The sequence below is a fragment of the Solenopsis invicta genome, chromosome 15 (genome assembly GCF_016802725.1).
Source record: "Solenopsis invicta isolate M01_SB chromosome 15, UNIL_Sinv_3.0, whole genome shotgun sequence".
Classification (NCBI taxonomy): domain Eukaryota; kingdom Metazoa; phylum Arthropoda; class Insecta; order Hymenoptera; family Formicidae; genus Solenopsis; species Solenopsis invicta.
Genome location: NC_052678.1, coordinates 2,584,590 through 2,607,912, shown reverse-complemented (window position 1 = coordinate 2,607,912; position 23,323 = coordinate 2,584,590). Strand labels below are relative to the sequence as shown.

Below are 23,323 nucleotides of genomic sequence, written 5' to 3'. Positions count from 1 at the left end.
TTTATTTTAACAAATTGTCCCTCAATGTTTAAATACAATTTTATCTTTATTTAACGGACAAGTAAATAAACATTTTACACGATATAAAATACGTACATTATGAAAATTCTCAAATTATGAAGGAGAATGGTACAGGAAGTCGGGTAATTAAATTTATTTTAAATTAGCTTTGAAAAATATTACTTTTCATGAAAATGACATTGAATAAAAATGTCCGGGAGATCCGGAAAGAGTTTTTCAGAGAATCTTTTTGCAACATTGAAGAAGACGTCTCTTACCCAAGACACTACAGGCATTTCAATGCAAATATTTAATAATATTTATCGAGCGTTGCAGCGATTCTTGGAGATGCGTAAAAACCGGCGAGTTGACATTTCGAACTTTAATCTCACTCGAGATGGAAGCGAAATGTCTTACTCGCATTTATGCTCTGCGCGAAGCCAACGCGTAACCATCGGGCGAAATGAAAGGAAAACGTTTGCCATCCAAATATTTTCGAATATTACGCGCGGACGGTCGCAAAAACCTCGGGGGGAAAAGGTCCGTCCGGCGAGACGTCGCGCGCTTTACCTCCGGTGAAAAGCCAACCGATGTCGCATTACGATCCATTAGCTCGTACGCACGAAATTCCAACATCCACGACGTCGTTCGGTCGCGACGTGGGTCTGGTGGTAGTCGTAAAATTATATCATGCAGTTGCACAACTCGGGGCTGGGAGGTAGGGGGGAAAGGTATTAGGTTCGCGACGACGAGGTGGGTCATTGCGTGACCATCGGCTGGAACGTGGCGTGGAATACGGGATGAGGCGCAAACCATTATTGGCGGATGGGACAGTCGCGCTATCGTAAATACGCAATGACGCGCGATGCTCGCGACGAGGACCCCTTTTTCCTCTTCGTCAGCCCGCAATATTGTCACGTGCGGAGGAGGCGGTCTCGAAGTTAACCGAAACCCTACGCCGTATGTTATATGTACATGCGATAGGCTGCGAGTTGTCTGGCGAGATCCTTGCACGCACGTGAGGTATCGTTTGACGAGCCCCTCCGGGTCCGATGGCTCATTCGAACGGGCGATGTTGTCTTGGAAATAAAACATTGCCGATCGATGGCTATTAACTCAACGACGTTTCACGGAAGGTCATCAGCCGTTGATATCTCACGTGCAGTGTTGCACTTAGACTTAACTGAAAGTTGTCTAGAAAAAGATAGGATAAATTACGTACAAATGTATCTTAAATATAAAGATAATTTAATTTTAAATTTATTTATAGATAGAAGATAAAATTATGTATTATTTTGTCTGGAGAATTTTTTAATAATATTACTACTGAGCGAAATAATTTAAGATATAGAAAAATGATAATGTTCATATTTTTTATTTTTTATTCATACCTTCTTTTGTAAATTTTTATTTCATAAAAACAAAAATTCTTTAAATAATTCAATCTGGCAAAAAAATATTTTTTATCAATATACGCATGAAAATGAAAAATATAAAAAGAATATACAAGTCATATTATAATAACTGATAAAGTTTCTTGTAAAAGTTTTTGAATTTTTCTTTTTGTTTTGGCATTTTTGGCAATTTTCACATTGTGCTGCTATTTTTTAATCTGTGCAATTTACTGTCATCAGTTTAAAAAAAATTCTTCTGTTCGAAGAAAGTGCAATTAACTTAAAGGTCAAAACTAATACTTCGTACTTATTGTTATTCAGATTAACTTATTGTTAGATAAACATAATGCTTCTTTAATGATTAAAATAAAGGAGATAACATACAATTTAATAATTCTGAAAGGATTAAAAATAAAATAAAGCCAATTCTCTATCTAAATAATTGTCACGATAATTTTACATAAATAGTAGCAAATAGTACCAATAGTCGTATTTATTCTTCGTGGCTCTTTATTGAGAGAAAAAAAATGATTACAATTATATAATTTTAACTATAATTCGTAATCATTTTCGATGCGATTTGCATATTTAGTGTTGCTTTCACTATGTAAATTATATCTATTTGTTATTAACTATTATTACATAAATATTAAGCGATTATTTAAAAGATAGTTATGTTTATTATAATTACGATTGCATTTACTATATAAAAATGTTAATTTTATTTTATACATCTTGATATTTTATCATATTAATATTTTCAATTTTTATAATTTATATTAAAATTTATTTATAGTAAAATTATTATATAAACACAAGGTTATTATTATTAACATTATAGCAGTTCTAAAAATGGAGCTCTTATTTATATTTATTTTTTTTTATCATGCAATTATAGTCATAAATATTAGTTCACTTTTTTATTCTACAATTCAACAAAGAATGCAGGATGTCTACTGCGAACAATTGAGTTTTATAATTTTGCATTTATGATAACTTTTGCAAATTACAATTGTTCTGTTCTTCTAGTTTTATATGCCTTTCAATTTAATGAGTTAATATTTGTAACGTATATTTTATTGTGTTGATACACTCATACATATGCATATATTGATTTCGACTTCTTGATAGAGAATACGCAGATCCTGGCGAAATATAAACGTCACGTTCAGCTTCCGCTGCTTGAATTTACGTTTTTTCATAGCGCGAATTAATACGGAAGGAATTTATGGCTCGACGCGAGAGTCGCGCAATTAAAAACTCTGAGACGTTCTTAATGAATTACGATCATCGAGATCGCGTTCACACGTCGGAGCATAATTAAACCAAGAAACTTTTACGCGCCGTAATAACTAATAACAATAAATTAATTAAATTGTAAAGAGCGTAGAAAAGAATTCGTTCGTTAGCATTAACAATTCTTTTATTCTACACATTTTTGTATTTATTTATCTAAATTATATAAATAGGGTGGAAAGAGGTAGAAGAAAAGTACACGCGGATGTAGCATTACGATAAAATACATAAAACATGTAAGCGCGACAGAAAGCCTTGGGCGCGGGAGGAGATTTAGAATTTGATGAAATATTAATAGGACGCGATCGGTAGCTCTAGAACCGTGCGAAACTTTGGTTCAGGTGCATCCAACTGGCTTTAAAACATAATAGGTGCACTTCAAGTCCGTATACAGAATTACAAATCTCAAGATAGCGTTGGATTAGAGACATTTCGAGAAGAACAGTTCATTTTGAACAGACAACAGGACTTGAGAAGAAAAATTAAATTACACTGGGAGAAAAGTATTTAGTATTTGTGACTGTAATCGTATGGAAAAATAAAAATAGCTAGGAGCTCTATTTTTTTAGGTGTTACTATTATAATGGTAGTAACTTTGTTAATAATTTTATGTTTATAATTTTACCAACTATAAATAATTTGCTGTAGATTATAGTAATTTTAAATATTAATATAGTAAAATATGAATTTATGGATACATGATACAAATAAACAATTTTTATATAGTAAATGCACTCACAATTATAGTAAATATAACTATTTTTTAACATTCACTTAACAGTTACGTAGTAATAATAATTAAAGGCTATAATTTGCTTGGTTGAAACAATTATAAATATATAGTTGGCACAAAAACTGATTATGTATTATAGTGAAATTATGATCTATGGACCTTTCTCGATTTTAAATTAAATTATGATAAATTATGATTGCATCCATTTTTTTCTGCGTATAAAACCAACATTTCTTTACTATTTGCGTAGTAATAATAATTAATAGCTACAATTTGCATCGTCATAACAACTATAAATATAGTTGGCACCGAAAATGTTTCTAGTGAAATTATGATCTATGGACTTTTCTCGATTTGAATTAAATTATGGCTGCAACCATTTTTTTTCTGTATATAAAACATAAAATATAAAGCCAATATTTAAGTATAAAACGAATAGATCATCTAAGATGTGGACCATTGTCCAGTAACTCCTCTCCTTTCGCAAGATAAATAATTTTGGAAGATATCCTGTATCCTTCGCAGAACGCATATAAAAACGTTTTTAGAGTATTTGACAGCTCGAAACAAAAAAGGACTTCTTTGGCACGTGTGGGACGCTCCGCGATCCTCTCGGATGTACACATCCGGGAATAAGCGCGTGGAGAGCAGTGCAACTTCCCAGGATCTCCACCCATGCACGTGGAACAGTCCATACCTGGCGCGGCGCACGCGTATGAGTGCGTGCAGCGGTGGGACGCGGCAATTCTATATGCCAACCCAGGAACTCGATATCCAGTCGGAATCGGGTCACAAGATAATCGATACACCTGGCCGCTATAGATTACACGGTCGTCTCACCTTACCGATGCCTCGCGGACGCCACCGGTGTCGGTCGGTCGATTTCTACGCGAGAGACAACGACGACGACGACGACGACGACGGAGGGAGAGACGTCGAGTGTCATCCGCTCGAAAGCCACAGGATGCTCGAGCATCCTGTAAACTTTCGGCTTGTCCACGGTACAGAGAAGAAAAAACGTCTGAACGCGCGACGGTGCAACGATCGCGATGGAGTGTCGTGAAGCGATCGGAGAACGTCCAGCAAGGTGCAACACAGTGACATTCGGTTCTTCGATCGAATTCGAACGAAAGTTGGGGCGATTGTATCTCCCAGTTCTCATATTTGTCATGTTTGCCGACTCGAAAGAAAGCCGCCCGTGCACGAACCCGAAAAGTTTACACAGAGCACACTTGAGGGATACATCGCCACTCGAGACTATCGGTGTATTCGAATTTTCGCCCCGCGCAGATATCTCCGAGAGAGCTTCACCATTCGCGACACGTCCCGGAAACTGTCCTCTCTCCCTTTAAGCCGCGTGCCAGCGCAAGCTCTACTGTACATACATACACGCGCGCGCGCGCGCTGCCATCTCACACGTACGCTGTTTACCGACTCGTAGAGTTCAAGGAAAGTATTGATTCTGCCGCGTATACTTCCGAAAGATGCCTCGAGGAGCCCCGTTTAAGGACGCGCACATTGTACAGCCAATCTTCGGAAAAGATTTCGATTCCGAGGGGAGGAATATGCTCTCTCTCGCGCGCGCGCGACGAACGTCCGCCCAAATGCTCGCGGTGAAACGTTTCGAGGAAAAACTCGAACGCGAGCTAAGCGAACGACGAGAGAAGAGCGCTCTTACGTAAGACATCAACTCGTGTTTCCCGGTTGAAAGATGAAATTCTGTGACGGAGACACGATAGGAAACAATAGCGATGGTCCTGAGCAATCGATATCTCTTCCAGAACTAATCTAAATAATGCTTGGTTTGTTCAGGTAGTTAGACCCCAAAACACACACAGCGGATGCGGTTGGACGCACCAGCGCGCACTGATAGTGCATTAAAACCGCCGTACACAAATCGACGTAAAGATGTGTATTTAATACAAATGTATAAACAGACTAAATTGTGAAATCCTCAATCGATATTTTAGATTATGCCATTTGGGAAAATCTAAAATATCGTATAGTTTATCATTCAAGATATTTATTTTTATATCAGGTTAGATTATGATACAGCGGCTTTAATATGCACCCGAGTATGCACCTGTGCAGTCCAACCGAATTCGCTAATAGATTCAAGACTGTCTTGAAACTTTTGTCTCAAGTAATTTAGATATTATGAATTACATATGCTTGTGAAATACGAGCTCGATTCACCGTTCCGTTCTCGATATACATATAACTGTTTAAACATTACATTTTCCGTATTTACCGTTGTAGTGTAGCTATTTCTGTCGTGACGTGACACGAATTTTCATATTGTATAAATCACATTAAAAAAGTTAATGAAAAACGAGCCTCAAGTAATTGAATTCGTGAAGAAGTGTGTGTAACAAGAATTTACCACAAATATTTACCATATGATATTAAAGTTTGTGTCAATAGAAAATCTTGATTTTATCAATTTTCTTGAGAATTGAGGAAGTTTAGTAGAGGTATGATACCATCGCACTGTTAAAAAAATGATAAGGAGGTTATCGTATTCACTACGTGATACAGGTTTCCTTTTTTTTTCTTAAATTAATTTATTTTATTATGTTTTAATATTATAAGTGTATAAAATGCTTTGTTTTTTTTTATTTTTAGATTTTGCGATATATTACGATATATTTTATTTAAATTTAGAGACATATTTGAGTCTATCGTTGACATGCGTTGTTGGGGTCTAACTACTTTAAGCTAAATATCATTTTTTCTTTTGGCTATATCACGTTTAGCTGATCGTGGCCAGAGTTCACTCATATTTAATCGAAAAGCCTAAAAATCTTGGGTAATTTTTTTTTACTTGTAAACTATAAAAATGAATTTTGAAATAAGCGAATATACTCTTCGCGAAGAAAGTTTTATGTTAGAGCTGAATTCTTCTGTTGTCACAAGTATATACTTCTAAAATCTCGAAAATATGTAGGGGAGAGTTGCCAAATGCGTATCACTTAAACTATTTTTTATTATATTTGGCATTTGGTGCTATTTTGGATGCAATTCAAAGTTCGAAATTGTAGCTCGATGTTTCAGTCATCTATTATTACATGTCAAACCTTACAGTAATAACAAATTAATTTGTTACAAACTTTTCTGTTACGTGCTGCGAAAGATGTGATTTAAAAATCTGATTGCCTAAAAAAGCCTTTGTTTACAAAAGTATAATTTAAAATAAAATTGCTTAATTACGTTATTATCAGCTTATAAGCTAATAAAAAGTTTACATCAGAAGTATCTGATTTTCCAAAATGCTGATAGCATGCACAAAACAAAATGAAACTTGTTATTAAAGTTTTGTTTATATATATATATATATATATATATATATTACTTATTTCTTACTTTTTATTTTTGTCTCTAAATGTTACTTACATGAAATAAAAATGTAAAATATTGAATATGTTTTAGAAGTCAAAAATGCATTTTAACAACTTTTCCCTAAAATTGCCAATATTGGAATAAATAGTTGAAATAGAAAATAGTAATAGAAATATTTATTTAAACGATATATATTTATAAAAAATGCTATTTGCGAAATAAGTATTTTGTGTGGTGTATATAATAAAGCAAATAATAATTAACATTTATATTTAGATTTATTTGAAATAAAATATTTATTTTACATTTTGGTACGTCTCATAAGTAAATAAATTTTCCCCATTTTTTATTTTATTTACTATTTTTTATTTCTCAATGTACAAAATAGAAATTTTAGGTACTATTTTTTTTATATACAAAATACTTATTTCAAAAAAAATAATATTTTTTATATAGATACATTCTCTTTAAATAAATATTTTTATTGATCTCTTCCAACTTTTTCTCAGCACTGACAAACGATATGACTGCTTCTTCTTTAATTCTTCGTGAAAACTTGATGCCTATTGGTTACTGATTAATGATGCTACCAATGATTAATGATACACGACGAATCGATATCAATACCTCGCTCGAAAAAAAATAGGTCTCTCGCATTAGAATCGCTGTCTTGACAATAGCAGTTGTAATATGTTGATCGATCCACGCCAAACGGCTCAATATAAAATATAGTACGATAAGTAAAAAAAACTTCGCTGTTTTTTCCTCGCGCCAATCGTGAAGAGCTCCTCTCGGGACTTTTTCGCGGCCAATTATAATCTCGGACTACGAATCGCGTGAAACAAGGCGTCGAGTCGGCTCGGTGAGAGCCGTTATCCGGATTCTCGACGCGAACGTGGCGAGATGGAAGGAAGCGGGCATCGATTTTCAGCCCTTTGTTGCGCAGCATAAGCAAACTTTTGAAAGTACAGCCGGCATATTAAACTCGCTTCACCGGTCGGACGGTCGCGGTCGAAGCCGTCCGTCTCGCGGCGGACGGGCTTGAAAAACGGGCGTTTAACGAGCACGCCGTCGACGCAGTGTTATTTGTCCGTGGAGTTTCAGGGAATTTTCTTCAGACCTTTCTGGCGTTCTGTCACGGCGCGGCGGCGAGGCGACGAAAGCGGCGAAAGATAAACGACGATGGTTTGTCATTCGAGCGAGCAGCAGAGGCTCCTTGCCCGTCCGTAAGACACGGAGGTCCAAAGATGTCAAAGAGACGTCCTAATCTGCAGACGTCTTTCAGAGGTCTTTTTAGATACTTTGTGGACTTTTGCTTTTCTTGGCTACGTGATTGCCACGCGATCGGATGATTTAACCTGGAGAAAAATGGAAAAGAATTCGCGACACGTCACCGCCGATGCTTTTATCGTGTCAGTATACTTCTTTCTCGAGCCGAGTCGTATTTTGAATTGTGCTCTTTTTGCAATAGATTCAGTAATAAAATGCCTCTCCATTTAAATTTTCTCTCCATTTGAACGATCGCGTGAATAAATCGCGTACGGTGGAAATATTTTAAGAAGTAAGAAACACTTTCTACTTGTGGATTTTCTGGCCCAGGAATATATAAGATGAAAATATATTAGTTTCAGTTACATATATATATATTTCGGATAATTATCCGCCACCATTCTTTTACGGAAGCGAAATTGGTGGACCCATAGGGCTTTAATATGCACGCAGCCATCAAGAGATTACCATTCTGGCGAAGATCAATCGGTAGTGTTCGTCTCTTTCATTAATTTGCGACCACGACGATTATTACACGGTAGAGTTACTCCTTGGGATATTAGCCCTGCGCAAAGTATTCATTTCGCGTCTCTTTTGTCCCGAAAATCAGTGCGTTTCATTCTCAAGGCCAGCGTAATGAGCCAAGAGCAGAGCAGCAGACGAACATTTCCTCTTTTGATTACCGTCTGGGTTCATGCAATTTAAAAAGAAAAGAGTAAAGTAGAAAGTAGATGAAAGATCGGACGCGCTAGAAGAAAAAATATGTAATATGAAACGCACACGATACGTTGTGAAAGAATAAAATCGTCGCAAACATCCTTAATTTCATTTTAAAGACGAACGCAATTCTAAGCTGGAGATACAACATTTTGTTTATATAAAAAAAAAATGTTCCAAGTATTTTAAGTGTACAGTAGAAAAATAGAAATAAAAACAAAACTTATTTTCAAGCTCTATGTACGCAATTTGCAAACAATAATTCAATTAGAAGTAAAAATATCTTTTATCAATTATCTATTTTTTTGCATCATAAGAAAAAGAAACGATTAAACGATAGAAAAATATTCGACGATTTAAGAGAATTTTTCAAGATTCGGTTCAATGATTTAAGGTATTAAATCGTAACAGAAAAATTATGTTATAATCATTATCGTTTAAAACAGACGTGAATCTTAACTTCGCAGCCAGGTTAGCATCTTATATATTCGATTTCTTTCATATCGCGAAATCTATGCACTTCATCACCTTGTGAAGCTCCACATTCGTTGATTAGAAGACGGGGAGCTCCTTATCCTTCTTCTGCGCGTTGCATTCTGAATAATGCAAGTCATCGTCATGCTTCCACAGTAATTAACAATCGTGATTACGGTTTGGTCGGCCCAGGACCGCATTGCGTCGCGCTCAAATTGCCTCGCAACTTCGCTCGTCCATTCCTATTCGCGCCACCCTCCCTCCCTCTTCCTCTCCTCTGTTTCGACCTCCGACGGCATCGCGCCTAATTAAATGCTCGGTTATCGGCCATACACATAGGCATCGGGGCCATCGCGTCGTGGTTCCGATATAGCCGGTGACCCGGAAGAGTGTGATGTAGCCGAGCTTCGAGCGCTATCGGCGACGTTGTCTCGGTTTGTTCGCCGAAGGATAATTAATGTGCGCTAAGAGTGACGAACTTTGAACCGGGTATGGAATCTACCCAGTCTGTACCTGTAGACCTCTCTTTTGCCTTCGAGGTGACGAAGCGATAAGTCACACGTGTACGCTAGGTGTGATAATAGGGGCTGACGATGGGCACACCTTTGTCGGGCTTCGAAATTTCTAACCTCTTGTGCCTCGTCAAACTTCCAACGTCAATAGTTATCTTCATCTATACACCGGGACAATGCCGATATGAATTAAAACGTTGTTAGATTCAATTAAATATTGTTTATTTAATTTTATTCAAGTACTATATTTTTTATTGTTTTTGCTTTCAATCTTCTTTTTGTTTTATTAATATTCTTATTGAATTAACAAGATAAAATATTTCCAATTAGAGTGATGTTGTTGATTCAACAGCAGTTCTTTTTCTCTGTGAGTGGATATAAATTTGCATATACAAGGTATAAGAAACAGATTTTGAGATTTTTCTTTATGAAGAGAACTATAAATCAACTTCTCTTAAAAATACGCGTTTAAGAGGATCCAAAACGGAATTACTGACATTACAGGAAACAAAATCCTCCGAATTGATTTTATACAGAATTGAAAACCCTTTTACATGTTTAGAGTGCACACAAGGATAAATGGTGGAATGCTCAACTTGAGTTTAAAAACGAAGAAAAAAGAAATTAAAAAGTAGCGATATATTATATATAATTTTTTAATTCTTTTTTCTTTTTTAAGCTCACGTCAGAGTATCCCGCCTATTCTTGTGTAGAGAGACAGGGGATTAAAAGTAATACTGGTAAGTTGTAACATCTGTATAAAAAACAATGTTATAAACAAAGTACAAAAGTGTAGAAAAACAGATAGAAGTTTGTTACGGCGGTCATTACGAACTTCTGTTCCTTTCTTACTTTTATGTTAATGTTACAACTTACCCCTGTTACTTTTAACTTCAGTCTCTCCTGCTTTAAACATGTAAAAGTTTTTAATTCTCTAAAGAGTCAATTCGAATTTTGCACTCTGTTATATCGAAAATTTAATTTGTTTAAAAATAAAATCACGTAAACACGCTTATAATCTTCATCATTTAACATAGAAATATGTATAGAGGCAAAGTTGTACTGACCTTTCTCGCTTGAAGAATTCGTAGCAAATGACATCGATAAGCTTCCGCGACCCACGCAAATATATTTTTTTTCTCTCGCATTAATGGGGAAATCTTTTTCTCCAAACAGCCTATCGAACAGATATACCCTTTTTTTCCCTCGACCGCGAAAGGTCTATCGACGGACGAGTTAAGTAAGGACGATTAATGTGCCATGCCCGATAATCGATTTTCCACAGTAATTCACGGCGAACATTCTGTATACACTATGCCAGATAAAATAGGATCCGCCCTACGGACGTAACGAAGTTTGCTAAACCGTTGCCTTTGCGCACGTCCGTTCTCACCGCCATCCACGTCGATCCTTGATCTGAAAGTGTATCATCCCGCGGTGATAAACTGACCCAGAAATCAGTGACCGAGGGAAGCCTCTCATTAAAATGACGCGCGAATGTTTAGTAATCCTCTTCTGACGTTTAACGGGAAGTATCGTGGAATTAATATTTTTAAAATTCTAGAAGAGATAGAGAAAGAAGAGCTTCTGAAATATAATTGCAAGGGAAAAGAGACACGTAAAGAGAGTGTGGAGTATATAAAATTTTAAATTCTTTTATGTGCAAGAATTTTTTGCGCAGTGAAAAGTGCATTTTATAATGAAAGTCAGGAAAATGAGAACTCTGGACCGTCCCGTATTTGCTGTTTTAATTTAGAGCCGCGCGATTGTTTCGCGACGTGCACATTCGAGGATTAACGTGACCCACATTCTCCATTTAATTAAGCCGGGGCTTTTTAACTGCCCCCGGAAAATAGTTTTGCAGCGTCGGGGTAAAATTATCGGTATGTTTATCGGTTATCGTTTACGAAAGTGGGACGCGCGTAGGTACCAGCCATAATAAGATAAGGGGGACACAGGTGACACGGTAACTTCGCGCCAGCGATAGCGATGATTTATGTCGGCCTGATGAAAGAGGCAAGATAGAGTAGAAATATAATATCTCAAATTTCACTAAAATGAAATCAATTAAAGCTTCTATACAATTTTTATACGCGTGAATTTACGGTTCTCTAATCAAAGACAAGTGGCGCTTGAATCCCTGTTTGTTTCACTCTTACGAGAATGAATCACAGATGGCGCGCGCGTGAAATGAAATTCTCTCGCTCTCTCTCTTAAAGGTTGAGAAACTGTCCGCGCTGTTTACAGAGCGGTTATAATCTCTATAGAATCAAACGTTACGTTTGTTCCAGAGGTGACGATGTACAACGATCGATCGAGCTGTTGGACAAGGTGCTCTCAGAGTACGACGAGCACGACGCGGAGGGCGAAGGTGGCGGCGGTGGCGGCGGCGGTGGCGGAGGCGGCGGCGGCGGCGGTGGCGGCTGCGTCGGGAGCGGAAGCGGCGGGGGCGTCGGGGATTGCGGCAGCAGCACGGAACCGAGTATTGGCCTCACACCCGACGACGAGAGTCCGTCCTTAGGTAGGACCCTTTTCCCCCGTTTATCGTCTTTACCCGTTTCTTATTTCCTCGCGGGATCCCTCCCGTATTTGCCGAGCGCGATTAACTAACGTTCGCACGAAGGATGCTACTTGGGAATCCTGCGATGTTTTATTGTTGGTCTTTTCTTTCATCTGAAAGATATTGGCAAAAACGAGAAAGACGGCTGTCTTTTTATTAAGGCATCGCGTGTCGATAGCGGAATTTATTGATATACTCTAAAAAATGATGGTGCACGCGGAAAGAACGATTTTGCTAAAGTATCTAAATGTTTAGTTGGAGACGGATTTGAAAATAATTTTAGTGGACCATTAAAATAATTGTGACGGATGTTGAAGCGTAATGAGCAATGCTGCAAAAAATTTTGACATTCTAGCTATTCAGTTTGAGCATCCAGCACAATTATTTTAATGATCTAAGAAAATTATTTCCAAATCTGCATTCAATTAAATTTTTAGCAAACTTTTTCCATACGTTCATATAATTCTCATCATGTTGCTGTTTATACTATAAACACCAGGATTAACAAAATTCCAAATTTTTGTGGTAGATTTCAGCTCAATAGTAAAGATCAATTTTTATCGAATTATTACACTTTCTAAAAAATTCTGAAGAATCATGCAAATATCAGCTACCTGGTGAAACAAAAAAAAAGATGAAACAATCAATAATAAAATAATTCTTATAAATTTTTATTCGTAAATTCCATTCGAAAATTTTACCTTTAAATGATTGATGAAGAGATAGATGTCAATATTGTCCGCATTGTTTAATAACATCTATTTCTTTCGTGTAAAGAATTTGTTTTGAAAATGTATTAATTTGAATGAAATAAAATCTTGTTATAACGAGATTTTGTCACTACTAGTTGGTTTCGTTTTTCTTCAAACTATAACAATTGGTTTGAGAATTGTGTAAATACCAAAATTTTATTAAATTTACCGTTGGTGTCAAAATAACACTATCATTTTATAGAATAAAATTCGACAAGAAGTTTCAACTTTGAAAGCTTTCCGAAAACTCTTTACATCCAGTCAATTCAATTGAGAGTGTTGACCGCTGTAACCTTAGACATTTATGGCATTACCCTTATATCTTTGTTCGAGCGTCTTTGCGCCTTTGCTCATATCTTCCAGTGGCCGCAGGCATCGCGTCTCGGAATTCCGCGGTACCGTTAACCGCAGAAGCCTTCGTCTCTCGGGACTTGGCGTTATCATACATGCAAGGCTCTAAATCCTAATCCCAATTGTAATAGAAAACGAGTTGTAAATTGCTAATGCGACTCTAATATAGATTCATTATTCTATCATGGGATAAACCCTCCAGGACAATTTGAAATTATAAAAGGTGCAGTATATATGAATTTACGATCTAAAATGATTACAAATACAAGGATTTAGTAAATGGACACCAAGTCCATGTTACATAAATTTTTATAAAAAATTTGACGAAAGGGCAATGAGACTGTGGCCGGAATGGCAAGTAAAAACGATATGCTTTTTGTAATTTTTGAGCTACTATAATAAATGATTCTGACTTTCAAAAGTTTTAATTAGTCAGGAAAATATTAAAATCAATGTATGAAGCTATACTACATACATACATACATATATATATATATATATATATATATATATATATATATATATATATATACAGGCTGATTATTAATGACTGTTCCCATTTTTTACCATAGGAGCACGCATTTGTAATTTCTAATATAATAATATGTTAGAAATACGTATCCGTTGATAAATCATGCTCCTATGGTAAAACATGGAAACAGTCATTAATAATCACCCTGTATATATGAAACTATTATGAGAACAATATGTTATATAATTTACGATATTAAATGTTATATTAAATAACTTCATATTTTAATATATTTTTACGACAAATTAAAAATTTTGTAATGTCAAAATCTGATTCAGACTCTACAAAATATTATTTTTACTTATCGCTCCAAAATGGGCTTGTTTTATTTATTTATTTTTTTTATGTGAATCGGATGAGATAATTTAAACGTTATTAACATCGGTGCAATGTGCGATTTACCTATGACGAATTTAATTCGACGCATTAGCGCACATCAAAGTCGCTGCACATAAATCGACATAAAGATACGTGATATGTGATGTGTCATTTTTCCACCCAGGTTAAATTAGTGTACAGCAACTTTTATGTGCAAAAATCAGTACACACTAGCGCAGTCCAATCGAATTCGCGATTATTCGTCGAAATAAATGCCCAATTTTTCTCGTCGACGCGGTTTGCATTTTTGCATTTTCTTTACACAAAAAATGTTGACTTTCTTTCACTCGAAAGCCATAAAAATACGTTCTTTGCGCGAATTTTTTCAATTAATCTTTTTCCACGCGATTTCGCGTAACGTCGGACGAACATTTTCGGCAGAATTGGCCAATATCTGATTGCCACAGAAATCAATATCATCTCGAGTTCTCGAGTACACACGCCAGCAAACTGACGGCTCTGACGGCGAGAATTAGTTCATCCACTTTTTTTTTGTTCGGATATTCGTCACGAAACAGATAGAGCGTGAAAAACACTGGCAATCGTGAACTAGCCGACAAAATTTTCATCTCGCGCGCACTGTACTTTGCATGTTTCGCACGTATTTCGTACAGATTTCGTACGTATGTATACTAATTTCCGCAAATTACAAATTCTTCAATTATACAACGTATACTCACCGGCGATTGCATTTATTTATTCGTAAATTATTATACGTATTTTAGGATTTGCAATTAAACATATCAATGTAGAGTGGAAATAATTATTACAGCCTACTATCCAGAGGGAACTTTTCGTTATATTTTACCATAAAATTCGCTACAAATTTTGCCATGTGTAGTGATAAGCTTGGGACAAGCTTGGCAACCTGTCAAATATTATGAGTAACGATGTAATTATCTTAAATATACAAAAGATATTTTATAAATTGCTTAATAAAAATTACCATGCAGCATTATAAAATTTTCAAAGGCAAAATTTTTACAATTTGAGACGAAATTTTCTTAAACAATAATATAATATAATCATATATGAAATTTGATTTTATATAACTATGTAATTAATGTTACACATAAATAACGGTCGAACGGGACAGAATTTTGCTTGAAACGTATTTAATACAAGTAGAAAAAGAGGACAGTACAAAAAACAATAAAAGAACAAATATACGTACTTCACACGTTTTACTATCCGATCGACAACCGATCCGTTTGTGCGCGGCACGATGATGAACAACGACCGCTCGATCGTCGCGCTTTTTTCCTGCTATCTATTGGGCCTCATCTTTTGGCCGATACGTGGTAACTTATCGTTAACGGGAAGTACGATTTCCACACTGAGTAACTCCGGTATTTATGTCGTGCGAGAATTTACACAGAAGCCAAAAAAAATAGAAGTAAGGGCAATTTACATACAATCGCTCTGTCATATGTCTTTACGACATATTGTGTCGTAATATTATTTTATTTTATTTTTTTACTATTAATATTAACGAAGCCATGGTGAGTTAAATCGAGTTATTATGTAGTTTTTAGTGATTTCTTTTTTTTTAAATACGATAAATAATAATACTTGATAAATTAAATTTTAAATCACTGTAGCATATATACCGAAGTTGCCCTACATGTTGTTTTTTGAAAAATACGTTTGCCCTTAGTAGGATTCTAACCCAGATTTCCTGGATCATGAATCTTTTATTATGCCATTTCTTCTACTGATACACTGAGAAAATAAAAGTCGAAAAAACTCGACTAAATTTTTTAACTCGATTAAATTTTTTCATTTCAAAGATTTATATATTTGACTTAAATACATAAAATATTTGAACTTCAGTTTAAGCAATTATATATAATATTTAACTCAATTATATATTTAATTTAAATACGTAAATACTTGAACTGAAGAATTAAGATTCAATCAAGTTGAACAATTTAATCAAGCTAACAACTTTTTTTTTTCAGTGTAAATGTTTTATATATATTGCGCATTTATGATATAAATAGGGATCAATTACATGCTGTAAAATTATCACGAGTGATTAAGCCAGATTGAAAATATGCTCCGTTGTAAAATTTGTACAGAGTATTGTATATGTTTATCGCTATTTGGCATTTAAAATTTTATTTAAAATAATAAAGTGTCATAAACTGTTCAACATTTTAAAGTCACTGAAATTTAATATACATAGCTTAATAAAAATGATCAAATATATTTTATACTTCACCGTATTAAAATATAAAATATGTGTAGTAGATATTAATAAATCAGAGAAAATCACATGAAATTCTTCGAAATATAATGTCGTGCATCGACTACGTGATTTTCAAAATAAATTTTATGACAGTGAAGAAACGTCAAATTATTAACTCGTAACGCTTCATCGTCACGTGAAATTAACCTTCTCAGAACGAGTGAATCCACCATTTTTAATGTTGGAATTAAAAAAGTCCGGGACCACAATCGAAAAGGGTGCTCTCAAAAATTTACACAGTTCACAGATCATGAAAAGGATAACTCGAACTCTCCCGACATGAAAGAACGTCGCACTCTCTGTCGCAAGTGGAAATCTTTCTCTCGCGCTGTTGAAACAGCTAGCTTCGGGAATCGCGACAAATGATCGGCTCGCGACAAATTTTCGCCGAGGTAGCATCCGCCTCGAACTTGTGGAAGTGACGAGCGCGCCGCTTTATATCGACAGGGCGAAGATAGTAAATTCCCGGTGACAACCGAGTACGCCTCTTTCTAGAACTTCGCACGCTATTTCCGCCCCTCTAAAGATATCTGTTCGCGTTTGAGGCGCGCGAAGTTCCATACCGGTGTGAGTTGTCGCGAAAAGTCGTTCGAGAGAACGACGACGACGATGCGAGCGGATGGCGAGCGTGTGCGCGTGCATGTGCGAGCGCATGTGCGCGCGTAGTGTACGATTTACGTGATTTAACTCGTTACCCTGACTAAGATATTTAACTTTCCACCGCTCTCTCGCGGGTGTGTAGTTACGTCGGCCCAGGTAAACTCGCGTGGCAAACTCGTAATTGTAGGGTCCGTCTGCGCGCAACGAGAAATACAGACTGCGCCAAATGCAACATGGAATACGAGCGGGTCCCAGTTTCGCTTTATATTTCAAACCGGGCTTAATCTAATTACAAGGCTTATTCATCGGCTAGAATTGTTAATTTATTAATCACAAATTAGTTTTTTTTTTAAATATAGAAGAGGTATTATGGATTGTGTAGGTATTATAACCACTCATATTATCTCCGTTATTAAATGATTAATTATAGTAATTATTCATGGAATCATTTATTAAAGTAGTCTATCGTTATGTGACTGTACACATTTCGAGTTATGCAAAATTAAATAACAGCATAGCATTTGTTAATAGTCAGTTAAGCGTGTTATATAGCTGCACATTGAGATTTTTATGTCGAAATAATTCATCGATAAATTGATTGTCGCTCTACAAGGCTGCATTCAGGGTTGCATTAAAGATATTATTTTATCCTCAATATATTTAATGTTAAACAAGGATAAATTGATATGTCCAATGTTTCTAAACGTAGAAAAATTCGAAACCATGGAAACCAAAAATATATATAATAATATAACAAAATACTGTATCTGTTTTAAACAAAACTAATTTTTTAATTTATTCGCGTAATTTATTTGCGTTCAGGATTATTAGAGATATTATTTTATCCTTATTATTTAATATTAAATAGGGATGAAATAATATTTCTAATATTGCTGAACGCAGAAAAATTTTAAACTATGAAAAGTTAAAAGTATATAATTATAACAAAATATATACTCTATTTTTTTCAAACAAAACCAATTTTTTAATTTATTTTTGTGATGGTCCATATTATCATCCTTGTTTTTATTCGATCCATTATGCTACGTTACTATATTTATAAATAATTCAATGTAATAAATGTTTCATGACTTTGAGTTTAGAATGTATTAAACAACACTTTGATGAATGTTAATCGTTATGCTTCATTATGAAATAATAATTATCAACAAAGTTGCATATAATGTAAATGGGTGGTCATCTTTTTCTCTATACATATATGATTCAAAGAATTTTTAATGATTTTACTAAATTATTGAGGCTTTCAACGATTCCAAAACATTTTTGTTGAAATTTTTTTGTAAAGGTTGACTTTATTTTGCGAATACTGAGTATTATCTTTTCAGTATAAAAATACTGTGTAAACTTTGTTTAAAATTTAAAAATTCTTTGATATTTATTTAGATTTTTAGACGAGACGTGTTTTGTTTTCAATTTCTTTTTATTATTTGAATATACCAGACTTTATGCTTGTGGCAGATACTATTTCGTTATATTTACAAAAAATATAAGAACGAAAACTATGGAATGTTTATTTTTTTAGAGTTTGTCACTTTTTTAATGCTTTTTCAAATCTGATATTTGAAATAAAAAACTCTTAATTATTTTTCGTATATAAATAAAAAATTAAAAGACAGAAAGAGAAAGACAAATAATATGCAATACCTTCAAATTTGCATTTAAAAATGTTCTAATTTGGCGCGATTAAAAAATTCTTTTTCTAACTGAAACGGACTCTCAGGGAATTTTTTAAAGCAGATTGAGACTCTCCAGAAATTCATATAAGGTTTCCGTACGAAGTAATAAAGCACATATAAACAGCTTGTAGAAAACGCATTTTACGAAAGGAAGAGAGAGGAGGTGGGGGCGGAAAAGATTATCGTCGAACGCAGTCTCGACCTATCGAACGGGGGATCGTCGGACGTTCTAGACTTCGACTCAGCCGTCGTTTTCCTCGGTTCTCAGGATACATATTTTCCCTTTATTTCCATCGAAAACTCCTACGGACGTACAATATAAACCTGCCGACTTGGCGGCCTGCCATTCAATTCGCGGAAAATCGGCATGAAAGCATGTACATCCTCCCCCACCCCGCTCTCGCGGGAAGGAAGAGAAAAAGCGAGCGAGGCTCTCTCGAGCATGGTTCGCGAGAATTTCAAATCGGCATTCTATCGACAGCACACTCTTGCCAAACGCCGGTGCACCTGCGAACGATGATGGGTGATTAACGGGGATTTTACACTCCGCGTACTGGAAAAAGAAATCGGTATTACGATATCCGCGCTTCTGATGCGATCCTGAAGTCAGTCGACCAATTAATATTGTAATAATTTTGTAACAACTTACAAAGTACAAATACTGGAGGGGAGTGTTTTGACAGACGGCCCGAGAGCAGTTCCAATAAAAGTTTATTTTAATTCGTTAAAATCATTTTAAAAAACAATTTTTTTATACACTAACAATCAATTATGCATATCCCTTTTGTAGATATTAAATTTATTGATTATCTTTTTCAAAAGAATTCTCAAAAATAGATAATTTTTCAGTATCGAGAAGGTAAATCGTTAATCGCGATAACGCTCATCAGGAGAGCGGAAAATAGTAGCTTTTATGATAAGTGCCTGAGCCAAACAAGATCCACTTGATTTATTTTATTTTTTATAGACTCTATTAAATAAAGTTTTTAAAATTCTTCACTTTTGAAAATTCTACCAAATATAATAAAGCAAAATAAAATTAATTAAGTAGATGCTATTATTTTTAGCTTGGATACCTTATCACTTGACGCATTTTGATGAAAATACGAGTCCGAGGTATTACGAGGAAAAACGACCGAAGCGATCGATTTCTATTACTTGGTTTCTCGCGAAGTGCTTTTAGTAGTTTGAGATATCAGTGCCTGCAATGTTTTATCATGGCACAATGCATTTCTAGGATCACGAAGTACCCAAACATCGACGGGGGGTAATGCAATTTCTCCTCGATTTCGGAAACTATTTGAAAGGGATCGTATTAGAGACGTTGCGTTTAGGATAAGTCGGAAGTTTGGTGGATTAAATCGCTTTCGTCTTGGCGTCTCGCGAGGATCCAACCTACTCATCCCCCCCTTCGCCTCGCTCCTTCCTTCATCCTGCCTTGCTTTCGAAATATTCGCCGTAATCGTGAAACGTATGCCGGCAGGACACCAATCCGAGGACGACGGTTACATGAGCATGAATGGTCGGAAGGCGAAGATGGCCCTGGTAGCATTACGTCCGGTTCCGGATTGTCCGGAGCCGCAGGATCCCGCGGGTGTCTCGACGCAAGAATTCCCGCCGCCTCCGGAAGAGGCCGAACGTATCATCTCGACTCTTCTACCAATGTGAGTATAAGACACGCATCACTCGATCATCGGTAATCGCGACGCATTTTCTCTCAAACCGTCAGCAACAATCGTGTATTTCAAGTTTTATTTGTTAGAAAAATTTTAGCGTAGTGTGGCACATGCAAATGCTCGAAACTGTGATAAACAGTTGCGTTCAAAGAATTAAAAATTATTTAAATAAAGATAAGATAAATTACACTTGTAAACATATTTTAGATCATGATAAAAATAATTTAATTTTAAATTTATCTAGATAAAAAAATAAAGTGATATTGTTTTATGTAGATAATTTTAAAATAATGTTACTAAAACATAATTTAGAACATATAAATTATATATTTATATTTATATTTTTTAATATTTATTATATATGTAAAAACAAGAATTCTTCAAATAATTCAATCGGACAAAAAAACGTTCTTTTTTTATTTCGATTAATATTTAAATAAAAATCAAAGTTGAAAGATATAGAGAGAATACCATATATAACTCACGTTATGTGTTTGGTAAAGTCCCTTTTAAATGTTTTCAAACTACTTATAATTATGAGACAATTTTTATGTTGCTCTACTTTCTATACAATCTATACAATCTCATTGTTATCACTTAAAAATGATATTTTTCTCGTTAAGGTAAATGATAACTTGAACGTTGAAGCTCGTTGTTTACATTTATCTAAATAATACTTGCTTCATCTAAGATAAAAATAAAAATAATATACATTCTAATCTAGATGGAGATAAAATAAAACAATTTTTCATTTACATAATTATCTAAATAATTTTATATAGGTAACGTTAAACACTGAAAACACGCATCTTTCGATATCGTGACATATTTTCGTTCATACTTTCATCTATCAGCTACAATCAGACAAAAGATTCGAACATATTGTATATTCGATTTGTTTGAAGTAAAGAGAAGTCTCCAATTAAAATATTTTAGACAGTTCGGGCAGTTTAAACTTGAGCAGTGATCGGTCAATTCATTATCTGAAATACGGATAATTCCAACAGTAAAGGAGATTGCAAATGTGTGCACTGGAAACAAAAGAGCAGTTTTTCACGAGTTTTTTCTTTCCTACATTAATATGTCAAAAGACGTAGGTTCGAATCTAAAGTGAGTTTAAACAGTTCAAACACATTTTCGTAAAGTTCGAACATTCGATATTGAGAGCCAAACTATTCAAACGCCTAACGTTTCCGAGCACTAATTTCAATTTATTTAGTAGAAAAATTTTAGGCTATTATAGAAAATATAATGTTAGAAATTGTAATGCGTAATAGAAGAATTAACAGGAGATAGTAAACAGGATTCGCTACACCTCTCCCCTAAAAAGAGAAAAAAAAAACTATGGAAAACGTCAATTACTCTCGTTTTTGTGCTCAAAAAGTCATTCTTTTTTTATTCGGTGATATAACAGTATTAGATTTGCTAACGATAAAAAAGCATTGCGGTTCTAATATTTTTTTAAAAATTGAATAAATGAATCCCAGCGATTGTGCGGTATGTAATATTGAATTTGTGGATCTTCTTATGATTTATCTAAATTTAATTGGATCCTCGGATTCTCAATTTAAAGTAATTGGCGTTAGAAATCGGAACTTGTCAGAGGGAAAAGGACCCATTCTTAAAACTCATCGAAAAATCCTTTCAGACTGTTCGAGACGGTGATACCTCTAAGCGACGTCGAAATTTACAAATAGCGCTGTTACAGATTCGAGGTACATTTAGAAGAGCGAAATCGTGCGTGGAATACCACACGTGACTGTTCCCGTCGAAAAATTCACGGGGCTGTAAATAATTTCGCTCACGTACCAGGCAGCGATAACTCACGGAGTTACTCGGTCTCGTCGGTCCCGAAGACCCGTGGAAGATCCGCATCTATTTAAATTTCTATCCGTCGTCCCCGTGGAGGACCTGCGGGTCCTCTTCCGCGTTTCAACGCGTTTCAAGGCCGACAGCAAACTTCCGTTTCCGTAATGAAAAGGCGGCGCGCGGGATTCGCGCTTTACCGACGCGCTCGGACGCGCTCGGCGATTTCCCGAGCTTTTTCACACCTTCGGCTTTAGTCTCGAGTATTCAAGTTCCATCTCATCAGGAACAGGTGCCCGTTTCGCCCGGGGTCTCGCCAACTCCGCTGTTACCTCAAACAAGACTGGAAGACTGGAACATTCTCCGGCTCTCACGGGCGGTCAGAAGTTAAACTCCCTCTTCCCGTATTCGTACTACTTTCGCGCAACTCCGATTGCATTCTCCTCGGCAAGGACGAGATGCACTGAGAGCGACAGTGACGCCGTCGCGTTTCCGACATTTGGCGAGCTCGTTCTCTCTTTGGAAAACTATCAAACCGATTTCATCGACGATTGAACGTTTATACGATTTGCTGTGTGTCTAAAGGAGGACGTTCCGAAGATTTTCCAGTTACTTGTTTCGTCGACAACGCGGCGATCAATCTTTTTCTGTTTTTCTGGACTGCATTGATGAAATCCTACTCTCGCTGGATCGAGTTGGAATTAGGATCGAGTGATATTATTTGACAAGTACAATATTCCCATTTTTATCCTCGATGATTCCTTAAATTCGGGAACTTATTGTGGAGGGAAAACTGGAGGAAGTATTTTAATGTTAATTTAATAATTTAATTGACACCGTTAATGTAATTCAGTGAACAATTGATGAAATATTTTAGACTCGGTAGTTGTTTATAATTTATCATCGACGCTGTTTTCACAATAAGAAGCAACACTTGTGCAGTGGTCACAGAAAAAAATTTTGAACTCTATTATTTTTTTATGTAT

The 23,323-nt window shown here is 35.5% G+C and overlaps 1 protein-coding gene across 8 annotated transcripts in view; it reads left to right on the top strand.

The window, feature by feature from the left end:
- The window catches only part of LOC105200666, a 352,642-nt gene that overhangs the window by 251,909 nt on the left and 77,410 nt on the right, over positions 1 to 23,323 (top strand). For 7 of the 8 annotated variants that reach the window (XM_026137093.2, XM_039457855.1, XM_039457849.1 and 4 more), the window contains 2 exons: positions 12,026 to 12,255; positions 20,339 to 20,519. In XM_026137093.2, coding sequence (XP_025992878.1) covers positions 12,026 to 12,255; positions 20,339 to 20,519 — 411 coding nt within the window. Of the gene's footprint in view, positions 1 to 3,481; positions 4,511 to 12,025; positions 12,256 to 20,338; positions 20,520 to 23,323 lie in introns of those variants that run through there. The other variant, XM_039457854.1, reaches the window with a different exon arrangement.